Here is a 19,590-nt window from a genome sequence, read left to right as displayed (position 1 = left end):
TACAGGTAAACTGTGCTTAATCTCCAAGTCAGAGAGAGGTGTTACAGTTACACTGTGCTTAGTCTCCAAGTCAGAGAGAGTTGTTACAGTTACACTGTGCTTAGTCTCCAAGTCAGAGAGAGTTGTTACAGTTACACTGTGCTTAGTCTCCAAGTCAGAGAGAGTTGTTACAGTTACACTGTGCTTAGTCTCCAAGTCAGAGAGAGGTGTCACAGGTAAACTGTAGCTAGTCTCCAAGTCAGAGAGAGGTGTCACAGTTAAACTGTAGCTAGTCTCCAAGTCAGAGAGAGGTGTCACAGTTAAACTGTAGTTAGCTGGTTCAAGTGGTGGATCAAGGCGATTGTAGGGTCCAGCTACATTTTGTTCGTAGGCCCTACCAGCCGTATAAGTTAAATCAAAGGTTGGATAAATTATAAATTCTGGTTTGAAATTTATATATATGCATATAACGTATACTTGCTGTTCACGTATGTTAATACACTGTAATTAAATGTCGGCTGTATATTTACGTGGAAGATGTATCAAAGGTTGTACAGTAAAATGTATATTTCATGTTGTTGTTTTTTTCGCCCTCTAATATTAACTTTCAAGGAAAATTTTCATGGACTCAAAGTTTTCGTAGGCACTAGTTAGTTGTACTTGACACAATACGAGATGGCTTTTAATCTCACACGTTAGAAAACACCATATAAATCACCTGGAATTTTCAGTAAAAGGTTAAACTTGACAAACAATGAGTGGTAATTCTCATATTAGAGTGACGTAGTAGGTAGCCTCGCTATAGGGAAGAAACAGTTGTACTTTAGCGCTGGAAGGATTAACCAGATATCGAGTGTAATCTGTACAATTATCCAATAAAGTCAAACAAAATAAGCTTTTATATCAAACTTTAATAACAGTCTTTTTACCAAACATCTGGTGTAGAGGCTATATTTTACGTCACTTTAACGCATTGGCTCTTTATCACTTACTGGTAATCTGAGGTCATAATAGTTGTGTGTAATAATTATGATATATTTAACTAGTTTTGTGAATAAAAAGATGTTTTATTTTCGTAATGCAAGTTTCGTAAACCGGAAACCAAAACCTTAAGTATAATGTTCTACTTAAAGATGTAGAAAGTTATATTGATACTTGTTATACGACATTAATATTAATGTACAATAATAAATTTCTACCACACTATTAGTTATATCCATATCCGACAACGACTATCGCTCATTCCAGGCCATCTGAGATACAACAAACAGTAGTTTGTTTGTAGTTAATCCTTTTTGTTTTTTACTTGACTTTTTATACTTTAACATGAAACTTATTTCCAAAGACATGAAATTAGTGGTGACTTTGAGATTTAAAAAAAATGACATGAATCTTACGCACGTTTCACCGAGCGGTTTCCACGTGTGGTCAAGCAAAAGACATTTTGAAAATGCACGGCCTAGTAGTTAGAGTACACAGACAGTGAATCCAAAGATCCGTAGTTTTACAAACATGCAATCGATTCGTAGTTTAAAGACGTGAGTGCATTATGAAGGTGGCGACCAAAGATCAAAATTTGAAACGAAGAATAGCTCAAGAACCGAGTCGATTTGCAGGTTCGAATTCCTGTTACACCAAACATGCTCGGCCTTTCACCCTTGAGGGCGTTAATGTAACGCTAAATCCCACTATTCGTTGGTAAAAGAGTAGTCCAAGAGTTGACGGTGGGTGGTGATGACTAGCTGCTTTCCCTCTAGTCTTACACTACTAAATTAGGGACGGCTAGCACAGATAGCCCTCGAGTAGCTTTGTGCGAAATTAAAAAAAAAAATGAAAATAAGAAAGGGAAATAAAAAACTTTTTAGCATTTAATAGGGAAAATGTGAACACTGTGAAATTAGTCTAAATACTAGTTAGTCAAAAGTTTAAGACCATACGGAAACAAAGCGTTAATCTGTAAACATGTAAAGAAATTTAGTCATTTGTGTTCAAGCATTAGTATTGTCAACATCTTCCACTGACATCTCTGGTATTACATTGGGGAAAATACATGGCAAAGGCTGAAAAGTTGACAGAGTTTGAACGTAACAGAATTGTAGAGCTGCAAAAGCAAGGTCTCTTTCAATGTGCTGTCGCTGGTGAGATTGGACGTAGTAAAACTGCTGTTGCAAATTTATTAAAAGACCCTGAGGGATACGGAACAAGAATTTCAAATGGTCGGCCCAAGAAACTTTCGCTGGAGTTGAGCAGGAGAATTCAAGGGGTTGTCGAAGACACCACCAGATCGGCGAGCCAGACCCAATTTTGAATTTATTTACAACAAACGAAACTGTACAAAAAGGCATGACAAGGGAAAAACGTTAAATATATACAAAAAAAAAACATGAAATATTTTCAAGTGAAAAAAAACGTGAAATGTATACAAGAGAAAGAAAAAACATGAAGCGAGAGTGAAGGCAGGGCTGTTTAGAATCCAAGCTCCACCCGGCTCCCCACCAACCCAAAAGGTGGCGAAACGTGCGGCCGCCAGATATGGTAAAATGTCCCGGGACCCGGAAAAGGCGATCAACCCTTTCCAAGGTCTCCGTCGGACAGAGGACCAACGTGTGCAAGACAGACTCCACATGGGTGTGACACACTGGACACAACTCAGTCGCACAAGAGTTCCGAAGGTATGCACGCTCCCTCACTGGAAGGATATTGTGCAGGACGCGCCAGTTGAAAGCCTGGAGGTGGCTACCAACATAGCGCAGCGCGACGCCGCCCCAAATAAAGGCCCACGGCAGAGCAGGATGGAATCACTCTATCCTGTAGGTACAATCGGGGACCAGCAGACGGTAGAGGGAACGGGAGTCCGTCGGTACTTCGGCAGACACGGCACGACACCACCGGATCGCCCAGGACACGTTCCAAGCTGCATGGACCGAATAGCCGACCAATACTCACCCAAGCTGATGGGTTTCACCAGCTGGTCGTAAAAGGAAAGGTCGAGGGAGAGCAAAAACCAAGTAATCTCATCCCACAACCCTTCGTTCACAGGTGAAGCCAAGAATAAACGGCGGTAATAGCCGAGGCACACATTTAGAATGTCAGAGATGTCAGATGACGATTGACCATTCTACAACATCAGACTGGAGATGTGTCTGGTCTTAGCCATCTCCCGTGCCTTGCACAGCAGAACCCTAGGGGCAGTTCTGGGATCGAGTGATTCGATCAAACTAGAGACGCTCGTCGTATGGAATAGTTTGGAATAGTCCAAATGTATGTCCCTACGGAGTGTCTCAATGTTCGAGAGGGCCCAGAGATCCATTAGTCTAACCACGAAGCAAGGCAGCCAAGGTGTCCTGCTGCCCCGCAAGGCCAGGCGGCGGGCCCTCGAATGCCGCATGGCAGCGTGCCGCAGCAAGGAGGCACATGCTTCCTTAAGACCCGTCCACCAAGACCCGGTGACAGACTCAACAGAACACAGATTTCGAACAAGGGCAAGCAAATCATCTCCAACCTCATCCTCAGCAAGGAGGAAGACGTTGAGCCACACCAGGACCCCAATAAACGGGGACAAAATCCCAGAAAGTGGTAAGAAGTGCCTAATGGTCAGACACATAAAACAAGACATCCCCAACCCGGTGAACAGCAGCCCTGCTGCCAGAAAGAAGATCACCCCAAATCTTGTCGAGGTGAGGATCCAAGACGCAGTTGAAGTCGCCACCAGGGACGATATCGGCATGTGTAACCATGATCCTGTCCAAGCCCGAGAAGAAGGACTCCTGCTCCCCAGACTGGGCAGGTGCATAAACATTGACAAGCCGAATCTTACGACCCCCAGCGACCACATCAACGTACACCACCCGCCCCTCAACATCACTATGCGATGCGAGGATGGTCCCATTAAAATGCGAGTGAAAGAGGATCCTCACACCCCGAGCACGTGTCGTGCCAAACGACCAAAAGGTGCAGATAGGAAACCGAGAATAAAACGAAAAGTGGTCCCTTCGAGAGGCAAAATGGGTCTCTTCCAAAAATATAGCATGAACCGCAAAGCAGTTGAAGAGGGAGAACGCATAGAATTGCTTAGCAACGATACGCAACCCCTGGATGTTTAAAGTGATGCAAGAAAAATCCATCAGCCAATCAGAGGGGAGAAATCAGTGATGCTGCTGCTTTGACAGAGTAGACGGAGGCAAAAGAGTATGCGGCCTCTTGAGGCTACCCGACCCCACCTTCTCCTCGCAGCAGCGGCCGCCGACATCTGACTACCCCCGCTACACAACAGGGACATCCAGCCCAAAGTCCAGTAACAATACATGTAACAAACAACACAAACTCCCGGAGCGATCACAGCAAACAACGGTACCAACAAAATCCTGAACCGTATGGCGACCCACCCACGCAGAATGCAGCTTAAGAACAATAAGACGGCATCTACGAGAGAAAGGCTTTAAAAACTGTAAACGTCTTCTGGAAGCCACGCCCCCTTCCACATCACGAAACAGCGGTTAAACTTTGCTGAGAAGCACCAAACATGGGACGTAGAAAAATGGACGAAGGTTTTGTTTTCTGATGAGAAAAAAATTAACCAAGATGGTCCAGATGGCTTCCAACGTTACTGGCACGATAAGGATATCCCACCGGAGACATTTTCTACACGACACAGTGGAGGAGGTTCCATCATGATCTGGGATGCTTTCTTCTTCCATGGAACAATGGAGCTTCAGGTTATACAGGGGCGTCAAACAGCAGCTGGCTACATTGGCATGTTGAAGAGAGCATTCTTATTGACTGAAGGCCCTTGCTTGTGTGGAAATGACTGGATCTCTCAGCAGGACAATGCTGCAATCCACAATGCCCGCAGGACAAAGGACTTTTTCATGGCGAATAACACGATTCTTTTGGACCAACCAGCGTGTTCGTCCAAACTGAACCCCATTGAAAATGTTAGGGGGTGGATGGCGAGGGAAGTCTATAGAAATGGACGTCAATTCTGAACAGTGCATGATCTTCTTGAAGCCATCTTCACCACTTGGTATAACATTCCAGCCAGCCTTCTGCAAACGCTTATATCGACCATGCCAAAGCGAATGTCTGGAGTTATTCGCAATGACGGCCGTGAAACTCACTACTGAGACCTCTTGTTGGGCATTTCCTACCCTGTTTAGGACTTCTTTTTGATATGGTCTTAAACTTTTGACCAGCTAGTAGTTAGGCTAATTTCATAATGTTCACATTTTCTCTATTAAATGCTTAAAAGTTTTTATTTTATTTTCCCTTTTCTTATTTTCATCTTTCGAAGCTCTACTCAAATAAGTGGTTGAGTCTAACAACGCAAAATGCATATTTTTTCTGTATGTTCATTGGCCTCAAGATTTTGGCCATGAGTATAGTTTACGTAGCATAATAAATCGTAGACCCGTCCGAGATAAATTATAATACGTAACAAATAATAAACATAACAAACATTAAATGAGTTAAGAATGAAATAATTGGACAATAAGTGTAACTTTTGTTAGTTTGTTTGTACAACATAGGAACCACCTACCCTCAGATCCATAGGCTAACATGCTAGCCCAACATATTAAATAAAAGAATTATTATATTACTTTATTTGTTTGATTTAATGTTTATTTGCATGCAATGTATAAATTGCGCCACGATGCTGTAACTCGGTTTTTGTGCTCGCACAACGAATTTCAAAAGAAAACCGGAAGTGGGCGGAGTTTCTTGACTCTGGTGCCAGTACATATAGTTAGTTGCAGAACAAGATGAAGCCATTTTTAAAGTATTATGGTCGAGTGTGTTAGTTATTATAACGCCAAACATTAGTAAAGAGTAGAACAACGCACAGGCCGAGCGGCAGAAATAACAAGTGTTATCAGGTACAGTGTTGTAGAAAATTTGTTGTTAGCATTTTAATTTCTAATTAAAAACTCACGAAAAGTTATTAAGATATTTATTTGCCTAATACCAGCCATCACAACTAAATTTCTTGTAAGAGATTGATAGAGGAAGTTAAAAACGGAAAAGTGTTACGTCACTTATCGTTGAAGGAAGGTGTAGTGAAACTAATTGTACTACTGACCTGTTCATGTTCTAGTGTTATTGAAACTAACGACCACACAAGAATGACAACAGATTTCTTTTCTGCAAGTCGTAGCTGTTATACGAGTATGCAATTTGGTTAAAAACGTTTAAAATTTTGTTCGGTTGATAATATTGTATAAAATATCATTAACTAAATTTATTTTCCGATAATTTATTTGTATTTTCTCTAATACTATAGATAAATAAAGGGAAGCCTAATCAACATGATGTTTGTCGTTGGTGTAATATTTTTATTCATCATGGCGGTAAAATCAGGTGAGTGTTTGATTTCTGTTTTTGTTGCTCTGAACAACTTTGTAACATGTGAACAATAAACCCGAGTCTGACTTGTATACCTTCCCTCCCTCCCCCTAATGGTACAGTGGCATGTCTGTGAACTTGAACTGATGGAAGCCAGGTTTCGATACTTGTAGTGGGTAGAACACAGCTAGACCTTTATGTATCTTTTGTGCACAGCAAAACAAACATTTACGTACTCGTGGCACCGTAACGCTTTACAATTTAGTTTATGGTTTGGTTGGCGATTTTGAAAGACTAAACATCAGACAAGGTACTCATCCGTGTCATAGACCCCTTCCATTCAAATATAACCAGTCTGCTGCACCTGACCTCTACTGCACTATAGTCATTCGCGATATACACACACACACACACACACACACACGCACATTTTAGACTTAACAAGGAAAAGGAAATCCGCCCCAATCGATCCGTTTGTAATTATTCTATTGCCATTCTACAACAAAACAACTTTGTCTAACACCCAAACCTTTTGCAGAAGACTAAACTAGATATTGTGTAGGTCGTAGGGCTATTGAAGTCTTGTGTTTCTATATTTTATACAAGTTCAAACATGCATCCAGTGTAAACAATGTTATCTTTATTCTCTCCCCCCCTAGAAGTTGTATTTGTTACAAATATCTGGTGTTCCTTTAGAAGGCTTGTGTATAGGGTGAAGTAGGAATTATCAGTCAATAATAATTATCCATTAGATGGCTACTTTGTACACTATACAATAGGGGTCTTTATGGAGTTAACTCCTATGTTGTGTGTAGTGAAGGAATAAACAAAATATATACTATTAAATTTCATTACAATCATTAATAAACTATTTAACTTCAAAATACTGAGGTTTGTGTAAATTAATGTATTTGATTATATGCTTCATTTGAAAATGCTGCTCTTTTATTGGTAAAACTTTATATGCACTCGGTAGGGAGTTGTCCTAGTCCAGACATCTCTTCTCATTTGCTATATATCAGGCCATCCCATAGGTAATGTCCGATTTTAGATTTAGAAAATGAGGTTTTCAAATGCTTTTAATGTTATTTGATCAATAATGTATGTTCCATTATTAATTACTTTCTACCAACGACTCACGTGCTTCTGAATGTCACTTCTATAAAATTCTTGGGGTTTGGAGAAAAATAATCTAGAGAGGGCAGTTTTGACATCTTAATGTGTTACAAGTTCTTTCCCATCAAGATAGTTCTGCAAACTTTGGAATAGATGATAATCAGATGGGACAAGGTCTGGAGAATAAGGAAGATGTGGAAGTTTTTCCCAGTCTAGCTCTTCAGTCTTTACAGATGTGATCCTTGCTGTATGCATTATCCTGGTGTAACACAACACCTTTATGACTGATTAAAGTATGCCTCTTTTCTTTCACTGCAACATTCAAACGCTCTAACTGTTAAATAGAATTCTGATGTAATCGTTACATTGAGTGGCAGCAACTTAAAGTGGATCACACCAACAATATTGCATAAAAAGCTTAAGACTTTCCCGGGTTGTGGTCCATGTTGGGCTGTGCTTTAACCAGTTTACCTGCACTGAGCCGTTGTCTGTTGCGTTTAACATTATTCTAATACATCCATCTTTCATCTTCAGTCACTAACCTGTCCCAAAAAGGTGTTCAGTTCACGGGACTGTAGAGAACTTAATATTTTCATATTACGACATCTTTGTTATCAATAATCCAAACCTATTTATGATCTCTTAATGATTTTTTTTTTTAGTTTGAAATCTTTAGTTTGTAGCTTTGAAAGAAAATTGTTTAGAACAGTTGTTCTCGAACTTTTCAGGCTCGCATGAAATGTTTGGTTTGTTTTGATTAAAAACTCTGGAATAATATTTCAAAAGAGACAGTCTCATTTTTATCACTTACTCAATAATAGAATGATGGGATTGTTTCTTTCTAGTACAATTGAGGGATGTATTACCATTGTAGTAAACTCGAAGCGAAGAAACTATTGACGAATCTTGCCTGGAGCGAGCGAGAGAGTTGTGTTCTTTTGTTTTTGAATGTCGCGCAAAGCTACATACGGGTTATTTGCAGTACCCGTACCTAACTGATAGACTATCGGGAATACAGCTGGTCGCCATCACGTGCCGTCAACTCTTGGGCTACTCTTTTCCTAAAAAATAGAGGGATTGACCGTTACCTTATAACGTACCCATGAGTGAAAGGACGAGCATGTTCGTTTCGGGGTTCGAACCTGCGTCTCTGATTGATTGTGAGTTAAGTGACCTAACCACATTGCCATGTCTGTTACTGTGGCTAGTATGTACATGTAGGTGGGAAAACTCTTATAGGAGTTGTATAAATTTTTGTTTTGTGTTGTGTGCCACTGACGTTAGCTCCATGTGGTACACGTATCGGTTTCAGAATAACTGTTAACTGCGTAACTTAAATTAACCTTTTCTTTTTATACAGATAATTCATCCTCTTAACTCCTTCTAGTATCTCTTAACCTCACTATATCTGGGTATGTGCTGACGAGGCCTTTCGCTCAATACCGTGGCTCATCAGGTCAGCTTTTATACGACAAAGATCGTAATAGTTGACACGACAGTTATATGCATTATCAAATCGTATAAGCAGTAACTGTTATGGTGTGACTTGCAAGTTAAGTGTAACTAAGTGATTTAACTCGGGAAAGGATTAGTAGCATTATTACTTGTCACGCACGCGCGCCAAATTAACCGACCTTGTATGTACAGTTGTTTGGTGTGGCGTCTTGCATGCCCCTAGGTATGTTGGTACACATGCGTTAAATTCCCTTGAACTTTATGTGAAATGTAACATTCCATGTAGTAGCGCATAATAGTGTGTGCCTCTCGAAACAGTTTTATCAGTGTATTTCCACGGGTCCTTTTAAACGTTAATGTGAAATGTCCCGACTCTCCGAACCCCATTTTTCAAGTTTAATTTACGGTTCTCTTTAATTGTGTTTTCTTGCTTTTCACAAGATGACCACAGTACACACACAGCCAGCTAATAATATAGAAGTGGTTGAATAATTTAAAAACAATATACTCAATAAAAGTAACTTGTGTATTCATAAGTGACCACAGTGTTAACAAGTGGTCACGTGACGTCTAAAGCTGTGTTGGATTTCTTTGTTTGGAGTAAATTCTTGTTTCCTCTTTATTCCAGGCTGTAGTTTTGGCTCTACGTGTTTGGTGATTTGATATCCAACTTAACCTTGTTCTACCCCCACGTCTGTAGTGAAGTGACATCATTTCTGTCAGTTTATACTTTTGTCTCAAAGATGGTAGACGTATTTCACTCTTAAAATATTTTTCATCCATGTTATTCATAACAAACTTAAGTTTACAGACATAGTACTAAAATTCCACGTTCGATTCTTCGAGGTTGACAACTCCTTAAACAGTTAACCATTGTGTAGCTTTGAACCAAAAAACGTTCTGATTTTATTTGGCTAGGTATAAAATCAGATGAAAGAAATATAAAATGACATCTTTGTCACGGCGCAAAATCACTGGAAACTTCACTAAATTACTAGATTCGTATAACTATGAAATCCACGTAACTACTGTACCTACAAATAACAGTTTTTAACGACAACTGTTATTCTTACAACGAAATGCCATGAAAAGCAACCTGACTTGAAATCTAAGTACCCTATTTTGGTATTCTATCGACCGGGTAGTGATACCTAGGATTTTAAACTATTTATATGTTAAAATTGTAAACCTTAAATGTGACCATTTTTGTTTATCATTCAGTGTTGTTCTTAGTGATAGACTTATATCTTCGTTGTTGTAGGAGACGGGTTGACCTGTGACCTGGCCAACATTCCAGCAAGTATTGAGCGAGGAAAGTCTTGGTTGTTATCCAAGCGCGATGAACGTGGAGGATTAGGAGAACAGACGCACCGCGCAGTTACAATCTTGTATCTGACAGACCATGCCCACTTCACAAAAGGAGACCTGTCAAGTGAACTCATGGTCAAAGAAATGGAGTTGCAACTAGCTGTCGCCCTCTGGAGGTTTGCAAGACAAATAAGCAATTAAATCAGTTTGTTTTGAATTTCACGAGGGCTATCTACTCCACCCATCCCTACTTTAGCAGTGTAAGACTAGAGGGAAGGCAGCTAGTCATCACCACTCACCGCCAACTCTTGGGTTACTCTTTTACCAACGAATAGTGGGATTGAGCGTCATATAACGCCCCCACGGCTGAAAGGGCGAGCATGTTTGTGAGGAGGATTCGAACCCGCGATCCTTGGATTACAAGTCGAGTGCCTTAACCGACCTAGCATGCCGGGCCAGTTAAATCTGAGTTTTTTTTAGAGGGATTCAAAACTAGAAATGACGCGAAGATTTTTCTTTATTTTTCACAAACCGTTAAATAACTCTTGTGATATTTCATTGTTTTAATATTCCGCTTGTCTATCCGAAAATAATTACAGTGGAACCCCCTCTAAAGCAGCCACCCGCCGGACTGAGACAAACTTGCCTGATTAGAGGGGTTCCACTGTACATAATTAGGGATTATGTAAACAAAAAAAGGAACTGATTGAATGACCACTTTTAGGGGGTGGCTGCTTTGAGGGGTGGCCGCTTAGAGGGGTTAAACTGTTGTTGTTGTTATTATTATTATTATTGTTAATTGAATTATTTGCCTTTCGTTTCATTAATAACATTAAACAACTTAAGTACATCTATAGACATGGCTGTCAATACATTTCTCTAGAGCAGTCGCGATTCGAGGTTTATAGTACATCTATAGACCATGGCTGTCAATACATTTCTCTAGACCAGTCGCGATTCGAGGTTTATAGTACATCTATAGACCATGGCTGTCAATACATTTCTCTAGACCAGTCGCGATTCGAGGTTTATAGTACATCTATAGACCATGGCTGTCAATACATTTCTCTAGACCAGTCGCGATTCGAGGTTTATAGTACATCTATAGACCATGGCTGTCAATACATTTCTCTAGACCAGTCGCGATTCGAGGTTTATAGTACATCTATAGACCATGGCTGTCAATACATTTCTCTAGACCAGTCGCGATTCGAGGTTTATAGTACATCTATAGACCATGGCTGTCAATACATTTCTCTAGACCAGTCGCGATTCGAGGTTTATAGTACATCTATAGACCATGGCTGTCAATACATTTCTCTAGACCAGTCGCGATTCGAGGTTTATAGTACATCTATAGACCATGGCTGTCAATACATTTCTCTAGACCAGTCGCGATTCGAGGTTTATAGTACATCTATAGACCATGGCTGTCAATACATTTCTCTAGACCAGTCGCGATTCGAGGTTTATAGATTGGGTTCTTAAACACTGTCCATTATAGCGAACGAAAATAATCTAAGCGACAGATTTACAAAACAATCTGTCTGATTACGGAAATTTTTAATTTTAACCAAATCAGCTTTTATGAATTAAATTCGTTAGGCTGTGTAATTACTTTCTTTGGGAGACAGTGAACATGCCCACGACAAATCTGGTACTGATGTGGTTCTTGTTCGTGATTTTTTTTCCATTGATTTTTAGATCATTGGATCCCGCTGGAGAAACGTTGTCAGCGGGTAGATTAGCCCTCTACGTCAACGGACTATTAGCCACCTGTCGGAAACCTAGGAACTATTTTGCCACAGATCTGACAGAAACTCTTATGGAGTATAACTTCACAGCCTCAGAATTTGCATATGCTTTAGTTTCTTTGGCTCTCTGCAATGCTGGAAGAACTCTCTCAGAAGAAAGAATTGTCCATCTTCTGGGTGAAATCCAACCTAAGCCCGGTGCCCACTTCTGGACAGGTATTTGTTAATACGGATATTTTACTTGCTAAGTTTGAATGTAGAAGAATAATTAGCTTGTTTAACGGAATTGGTACTTTCAATTAACTTAAGTTTTTAAATACGAAACTGTATATAGAACTGCAAGTTTCTTAAGCTTGTAAGTTACGTTGATAATATCCATGTCGTATCTATATAGAATCGTTGTACTCTTACTGTTCAAATTAAATTTATTTTTCTCAAACAACTTGACAGATACTCAAGCTTTAATAGTGATGGCTTTGTCTTGTGTCACGAGGAAAGAAAGTAACGGTTATATTGAAAGTAATGTATCTACGGTCTTGGAGCACTTCAAAGAAATCCAGAAGCCAGATGGGAGTTTTGGAAACGTGTACACGTCTGGACTTGTCGTACAGGTAAATAAGAGCCGTATACGAAGCTATTTCTAAGAAGTGTTCTAATTGCACGCGTTTAACAGATGTCTAGTGTTTAAAATTCTAAGTTTCTAACTTGGATGAATGCACTACTACACCGGACAAAAGGATCCAAAGTTGTCATTGTGTTAGTGATATCTGGTTAACCCATAAGATTGCATACAAAAGTTCTCAAACGAGACTCGAGCTCATTCGAATAGTTCTTTTCTTCAGGGAAATAATTGTGTTATAAGTGTAATGAAATATGTAGACACTGATGTAGACGTCACGTAAACCGGATGTTCAATACGAATTGGCCTTGAACTAGCCAGTCACAACCTAGGGATATTTGTTACAACAGTTCTAAAAATTAACCAATTTATATGAAGATAATATAGAAATAAACTAACTGTAAAATGGTGGGGAAATCATAAATATAGAGAAACTTAAAGAATTTGTTTATCCGTTGTTCCACATACCAACTTCTGTCGAAACCCAGCGGGTAACCAGTTTCTACATGATCAAAGAATTTGTTTATCCGTTGTTCCACATACCAACTTCTGTCGAAACCCAGCGGGTAACCAGTTTCTACATGATCAAAGCTGTGACTCTCCACACACCAAATGCAACATTACATTCAATCTAACGCTCGAATGAAAAAAAGATTATCTGATGTCACATTAACGAAAAGGGACATTGACCTAGAAAATCCAAAAGACCCACCCACCTTTTCAACTAGTCATAATTGATTATCAGATTAAAATTAATCTTTTTAAAACTTCTATTCAATCTCATCTCGTTCACTCCCAGCGCTATTCACAACAAAACAATGGTTTCCCAATTAGTTTCCTAACGCGCCCCTGTCGGCATCTTTCTCAACTCCGCGGGTTCATTAATTTCTTTTTTTTTTTTTACGACCTACTCCCAACGACTTCGTACAGATTAGTTTCGCACTTAACCTCCCATCATGCGGGGTGAAGATAAGTTCCTAACCAGCCAGGTTTGTCTTTGAGGCCCCCAGAAATTCTGCAACCTGATGGAATTGTTTTTATAAGCCTAAATTCCTACTACAAATAACCAGTAATTTGAACATAACCCTTTGCTCCCCTCTAGCACAGCGGGAAGTCTACGGATTTACAACGCTAAAATCAGGGGTTCGATTCCCCTCGGTGGGCTCACCAGATAGTCTGTGGTTTTGCTATAAGAAACAGGCGCATGCACGCGCACAACCCTTTATTATCCTGAAGAATATAACTCTTCTAAAGCGCTTGCCTTTCGGTTGAAAGAAGTATCAGGACTTAGACAAACTACACTCTTAGAAACACAACTGTACTAATAACGGTCGTTTTAATACTCTTGTCTCGCATTTCAAGACTTAAAAGAATTGGTTAGGAAATAAATGTAAAATTCTAAAACTAACTTCATTCTTAAACCCGATTGAAATTACGTATTTTAAAAATAAGATTTATTAGCTAGAAATAAGTTATCCCCACTCTTGAACTCTGAGAAAATTAGATGCAATATTAGTTGTAAATACAGCCCTTCTGTTTGTTTTTCATACATTCTTCCAGAAAGTTCCAGTAATCCATCGATTTTAGTCATGGATTCTGTTTGTGGTCTTACTTGATGCGTTTTGACAGGATCTCTAACAATTTCTTGTTTTAAGGTAGTTCATGTTAGAACACTAGTGAAAAGTGTTTATTTGTTTTGTTACCATAGTATTCTTACACCATTGAAATGGTGTTCCGATCGCAACATTAACTACAAATTTTGATTTGTAGAACCATTTTGACCTGATCTGATTTACAATACACTTTAAGGGGTGTGAACCACGGAATAAGTTAATCTTTGAATTTCGGTTAATCATGGTAAATTCAGTGTCTGAGTGAAACTACACGTTGTGGTGATTGAAAAAATGTCTGTCACTACAGTTAAGATGGGCCTTCACGCCAGTTCTTGTTTTCCTTGAACTGTTTCAATGATTTTTTCTATCAGGCTAAGTTTGTTCATAAACAACTATTTTTTAAAGCAACTTTGCCTTGTATATTTCACTCGTATTTTATGGTATAAAACTTTTACATACTTGTATGTATGGTGCTGTCATCTGTCACCACGTTCAAGATGTATTCATCCAACGCCATGTTCGTATACTCTTGGTGCCCGGTAGACCAACGGTTCTAAACCCTTTAAGCTGTTTGAATGTTTGACCTGGACGAAATCTTTATGAACTTTGACCTACCCCGATAGTACGTGACACTCGTCACAAGTTTAGTGAAAACAGCATATTAGATTTTAACTTGGACCGAAGAACCTTCCTCTATTCTCGGTCTATCTGGACTTCTTGGAGTCATCAAGACCTTGGTCGAAACATGCCATTCAATCTTTCCTTTTGTAGCAGTTGTAAGTGTCCATCAACAACCTTTGTGTTAGTTTTCCATAATTGCTTCTTTTAGCGTACAACAATTCTGATTCATTTCTTAACTACTGCTTCATGATAAGGGGAGTAGGCCCGTGATATTCTGTACTTCATGCAATCTCTTTAGTATATGGTCTCGATCTGTTTAAGAGGAAAATATATTTTTTCCATCGGTATATCGCAACGAATTATACTATTCTGTGTACACCCATAAGACTTCAACCGTAAATTACTAAAATTGTTATGTAGAAAGTTACCGAAGCCAGATATACTACTTTAGAACTCCTGAAATCTGTTTTAAGATTATCCTAAGTGATCTTTGTTCTTGGGCTATGATCCACAGCTGATCCGCAGTGTCTCATTGAGCAGCTAAGCCAGATCTCTCGTAGGCTGAGTCTGAGCTGAATTAACTGTATTTGATAGGCAAAGCTGCTATTAAGGAATACTGCAGATAGTTCAACGGTCTATAACTTGGTTGTATGCTATAATGCTCCATACACTGTTGTACAACGGCTGTTCTTTCTAAACCTAAGTGAATTGTATTCGCTAGCATGTATTTGGGCATGTCTCTAGCGAATAACCTTCTTATTATATTCTTATAACCCCGCACATCCTTTTAAGGCTATACTGACTAACTAAAGAGTCGTTATTACAAACGGGTTACCAATTAAAATAAGTTAAATTCTACAGAATGTTTCGTGGTTTGGGAAAACATTTCTAACTCTAACAACTTCCCATTTTATCGCCGTATTTTGCACGCATAGTGCACTTCCCTAACACGTAGGAAACTCACTTCTAACCCGTCTGAGAGGAATCGTTACATTTTAACCGAGTTAATAGTATTAACACTTACAAGCTGTATAGTGGTGGCTCTTAGGTCCTTTATTCAAGAGAAACAAAACCAAATAACCCATTGTGATTACGCTATGCCTAACAAAAGAAGTTAACAACGACTATCTTGGATAAGACTTTGTTCAAACAAACTTTATGTAATCGTGCCCTATTTAGAAAATATTCGTAGTTGGGCTACATATTTAAATGTTACGTATTTAACTAATTTTTAACATATTGTGAATAATGTGGCCACAAATGGCTAATTCGTAAATAGTTTAAGGGTTTATTTGGTGGAACCAAACTTTAAAGATAAAATAGAATGACGACAGTCAACAGTGAGCATGTTGCACACTTGTGTTAAAAAGAACGAAACTATTGAACGTTTCGGAATATACATATTCCGGCGTCAGTAAGTTTGTTTTGTTTTTGAATTTCGCACAAAGCTACTCGAGGGCTATCTGTGCTAGCCGTCCCTAATTTAGCAGTGTAAGACTAGAGGGAAGGCAGCTAGTCATCACCACCCACCGCGAATTCTTGGGCTACTCTTTTACCAACGAATAGTGGGATTGACCGTCACGTAATAACGCCCCCACGGCTGGGAGGGCGAGCATGTTTGGCACGACTCGGGCGCGAACCCGCGACCCTCAGATTACGAAGCGCACGCCTTAACGCGCTAGGCCATGCCAGGCCCTTTTTTTTAAAAAAAATAAATAAATTTAGATCGCAGTATAAACAATCCCCTAATTTAAAGTGTGATTTTGTGTGTGTGTTTCTTATAGCAAAGCCACATCGGGCTATCTGCTCAGCCCACTGAGGGGAATCGAACCCCTGATTTTAGCGTTGTAAATCCGGAGACATACCGCTGTACTAGCGGGGGGTACTTCAGTAATCTATATTGTAAATTATTACACATTTTACAAAGTAATTAAAATTCTAAATGAAATTATAGACAACCTGATAATGAAACAACTATAGAAACAGACTTGTGGCTATAATAAAAGTAGTCATATTTAAAGTGGGGAGTTCATCTTTATAATAGAACTGTCTGTACGTCCACGTAACTAGTTTATAGAGTATGGATGGAACTTCTACAAAATCTAAACGGACGTTTCCTGTATCCATGCAGGTGTTCATGTCTACTTTCAGTTTAGCGATTTTTATGGGCATTTTCGCGTCTTTAACCAATTACTTCACCTGGTGGTGATGGATCTTTACTAAACTTGACATGAAGGTTTGGCCCATGCGGAAATACAAGCAAACTTACCGTTTCGAATTGTGTTTTTGGAGGTTTGTTTTTTATATAATGGAAATGAGTTTTCATGTTGTAAGACAATCTTTAATTAATCATGAATTTTTAACTTTCATCCAGAGAACTGTTATTCCAGCTTGTTTATAATAGATAAGTTCGACATTGGAAGATCCAGGTACAATGTTTTTGGTTGTTTTTTCGCTACGTGTGTGAATTATGGTGTTTTTAGTAAATTTGATAGCTTTGTTTTACCAGTTTTATTTCATACTGTCAAGTGTTTTGAGAGGTAATGGGCCTATAGGTTTACCAATATAAGTGTCATTACAATTATCACGTATGTATTTATATACGATCCTGCAACACATAAGGGGTAAGTAATGTCTTCAGAGCTGAATAAGCTTTGTATTTTAGAAGGTTATTCAAACATCACTTTTTAGTTCAACTCGCGGATTATTGTTTTTCCTCAATTTGTGACTTCATGTATAGAAGCTTCCTTATTTAAAGGAACGATCGGTCTTAAATATTTATCAACAGGGTAAGTGTGTCTTTGGGGGTTTAACTTTGTGAGAAAGTAATTTTGCATGTTAGGCCTGGAACAGAATGTAAGGTGTAGCCGTTTACTGGAATGTTCTGTAAGGTGGGGTAGGAAGAGATGTTATCGGAACAGATTCGTGTTCTATTGACAAACATGAGTAAACTCGTGTGTAAAGAAACTCCAGAATAGAACTTTACCTCGAACAGGAAACTAAACTGCTAAACTAACATGGATGTCAATAACTTTGACATCGGTTACCGCCCCAAGAAAACTTGTACTTTATATACCACTGGGGACGGGTGTGTCATTAGCGTGCCCAGATGTCAATAACAAGGTTCATGGTTCTCTTCCTTCCTGTCAAATAGCTGTTTGCACTTTTGGGGCATTATGTATTATAAAGGTAAGTCATATCCAATTATCTAGTTTAGAGAATTTCAATAATACTTTACTTTTATAAAAGTAGTATTTTTCACTAAACTGGTTTTGTGGAGGTGATTTTGGTTTTTTGTATCAATACCAGAATGTTTACCGAATTTCTGTTTTTTTCTATACATTCAGTTAATGCCTTCTTAGTACCGGAATGTTTACCAAATGTTTAAACACCGTTTCAGTCCTTTCACTTCACCTTTCCCCTCCTTCTTTACGCAGGCGCTTTTGGCAGCAAGAGACAACGGAAATAGCTGGGACTTTAATCAAGCTCTAGGCTACCTGTTATCTCAACAACAACCGGATGGGTCATTCGGAGACTTGTTGGCCACATATTTTGTACTTCCGGCACTGGCCTGTCAGAGCTTGGTGGACTTGGGAGACATTAATTGTACAGAATCAACAACCTTAGATGACACTGGTATGAAATATTCACTAACGTAACACCAATTAGCGAAACCTAGCCCTCGCGTTCGTTTTATCTGTTTTAAGTAGTTGAGTCTTGCAATCGTATTTTAACAGAATATCACCTGACTTGTGGCCCTTTATTTGAACGACTTTATTTAGCCTATCTGGACCTACAACTGGAACGAAGAATTGGACAATTTTCAATCGCTGTCTCGAAGCGCGTGATTTTAATTCGAATTACTGGTCACATGATTATAGATGACTATTTTTAGTCTTTTTGATTACGGTCATGCGAATAACGTCATCAGCTCAAAGCGAACTGATATATAGACTTATTGCAAGTAACACCTGCAGTGCTCATGACTTTATTCGTGCGCACGAACGTTGTCACGATTACCTTAATATTAACGGGTTTGTTTTAAAGAACTTGAGTCTGTGTACTTGTATAAAAGTTTGAAGGATTTTCCTAAGTTATATTTTAGTAAAATTAGAGTAAAATTCAATATTGAGTTCGTTGGCTGATACCTTATTTCAATTGTACGAAAGTTTTTACGATTGTTTTCCTAGGTTATTCTGACTTTGTAATCGTCTGCGTTATTTCTTATGTAATTATAAGATTTTCTTGACAAAACATTTAACCTTGAAGTAACAATATCTACACGTTGGGCCGAATGTCTACATTTAATATGAAATAAAGTTTAACACTGGCTTAGTTGTCTTTAAGCACAAAGCTATACGATAGGTTATCTGATATACTCGCAACAAGTATCAAAACCCAATTTTAACCGTTGTCATCGTGCAAATTAGTCGGAGAGATACCAGGGGACGGGGTGTGAAATTTAGAATCGTTTTTAGCTCGCGAACGCACACCACTACCTCTTGTTTTATTCTAGAAGTTTTACAAATATAACTTGACTTAGCACCTGTTATATGCTTTAACAGGTGACACTACAACACAGGAAGAAGAGGAACCTGGCCACCTGGAGGGAGACGACTTCATTAAAGTTTATTATTCTCTGTGGATTGGAGACAAGGCAGAAGAGAAATACAACTTAACTTTGGATAAAGTTGTTGCGTTCAAAATACCACGTTACCTTTCAAACATTATGAAAGATCATGCTGCCAAGTTAAACCCAACTGTTCTAGAAGTAAGGGTTACCCTA

General features: G+C 38.9%; 1 protein-coding gene across 1 annotated transcript in view; it reads left to right on the top strand.

Annotated features, from left to right (window-relative positions):
* Positions 1 to 6,036: 6,036 nt before the first annotated feature.
* Positions 6,037 to 19,590, top strand: part of LOC143257735 (uncharacterized protein CG3556-like) — a 36,929-nt gene continuing 23,375 nt past the window's right edge. The window contains exons 1-7 of the mRNA XM_076516769.1: positions 6,037 to 6,141; positions 6,257 to 6,333; positions 10,151 to 10,373; positions 11,902 to 12,167; positions 12,402 to 12,562; positions 18,242 to 18,440; positions 19,370 to 19,575. Coding sequence (XP_076372884.1) covers positions 6,282 to 6,333; positions 10,151 to 10,373; positions 11,902 to 12,167; positions 12,402 to 12,562; positions 18,242 to 18,440; positions 19,370 to 19,575 — 1,107 coding nt within the window. The 5' untranslated portion in view covers positions 6,037 to 6,141; positions 6,257 to 6,281. The remainder of the gene's footprint in view (positions 6,142 to 6,256; positions 6,334 to 10,150; positions 10,374 to 11,901; positions 12,168 to 12,401; positions 12,563 to 18,241; positions 18,441 to 19,369; positions 19,576 to 19,590) is intronic.

Source organism: Tachypleus tridentatus, chromosome 7 (assembly GCF_004210375.1).
Source record: "Tachypleus tridentatus isolate NWPU-2018 chromosome 7, ASM421037v1, whole genome shotgun sequence".
Taxonomy (NCBI): domain Eukaryota; kingdom Metazoa; phylum Arthropoda; class Merostomata; order Xiphosura; family Limulidae; genus Tachypleus; species Tachypleus tridentatus.
The sequence above is the reverse complement of the archived record's forward strand: the minus strand, read 5'-3'. Positions and strand labels throughout refer to the sequence as shown.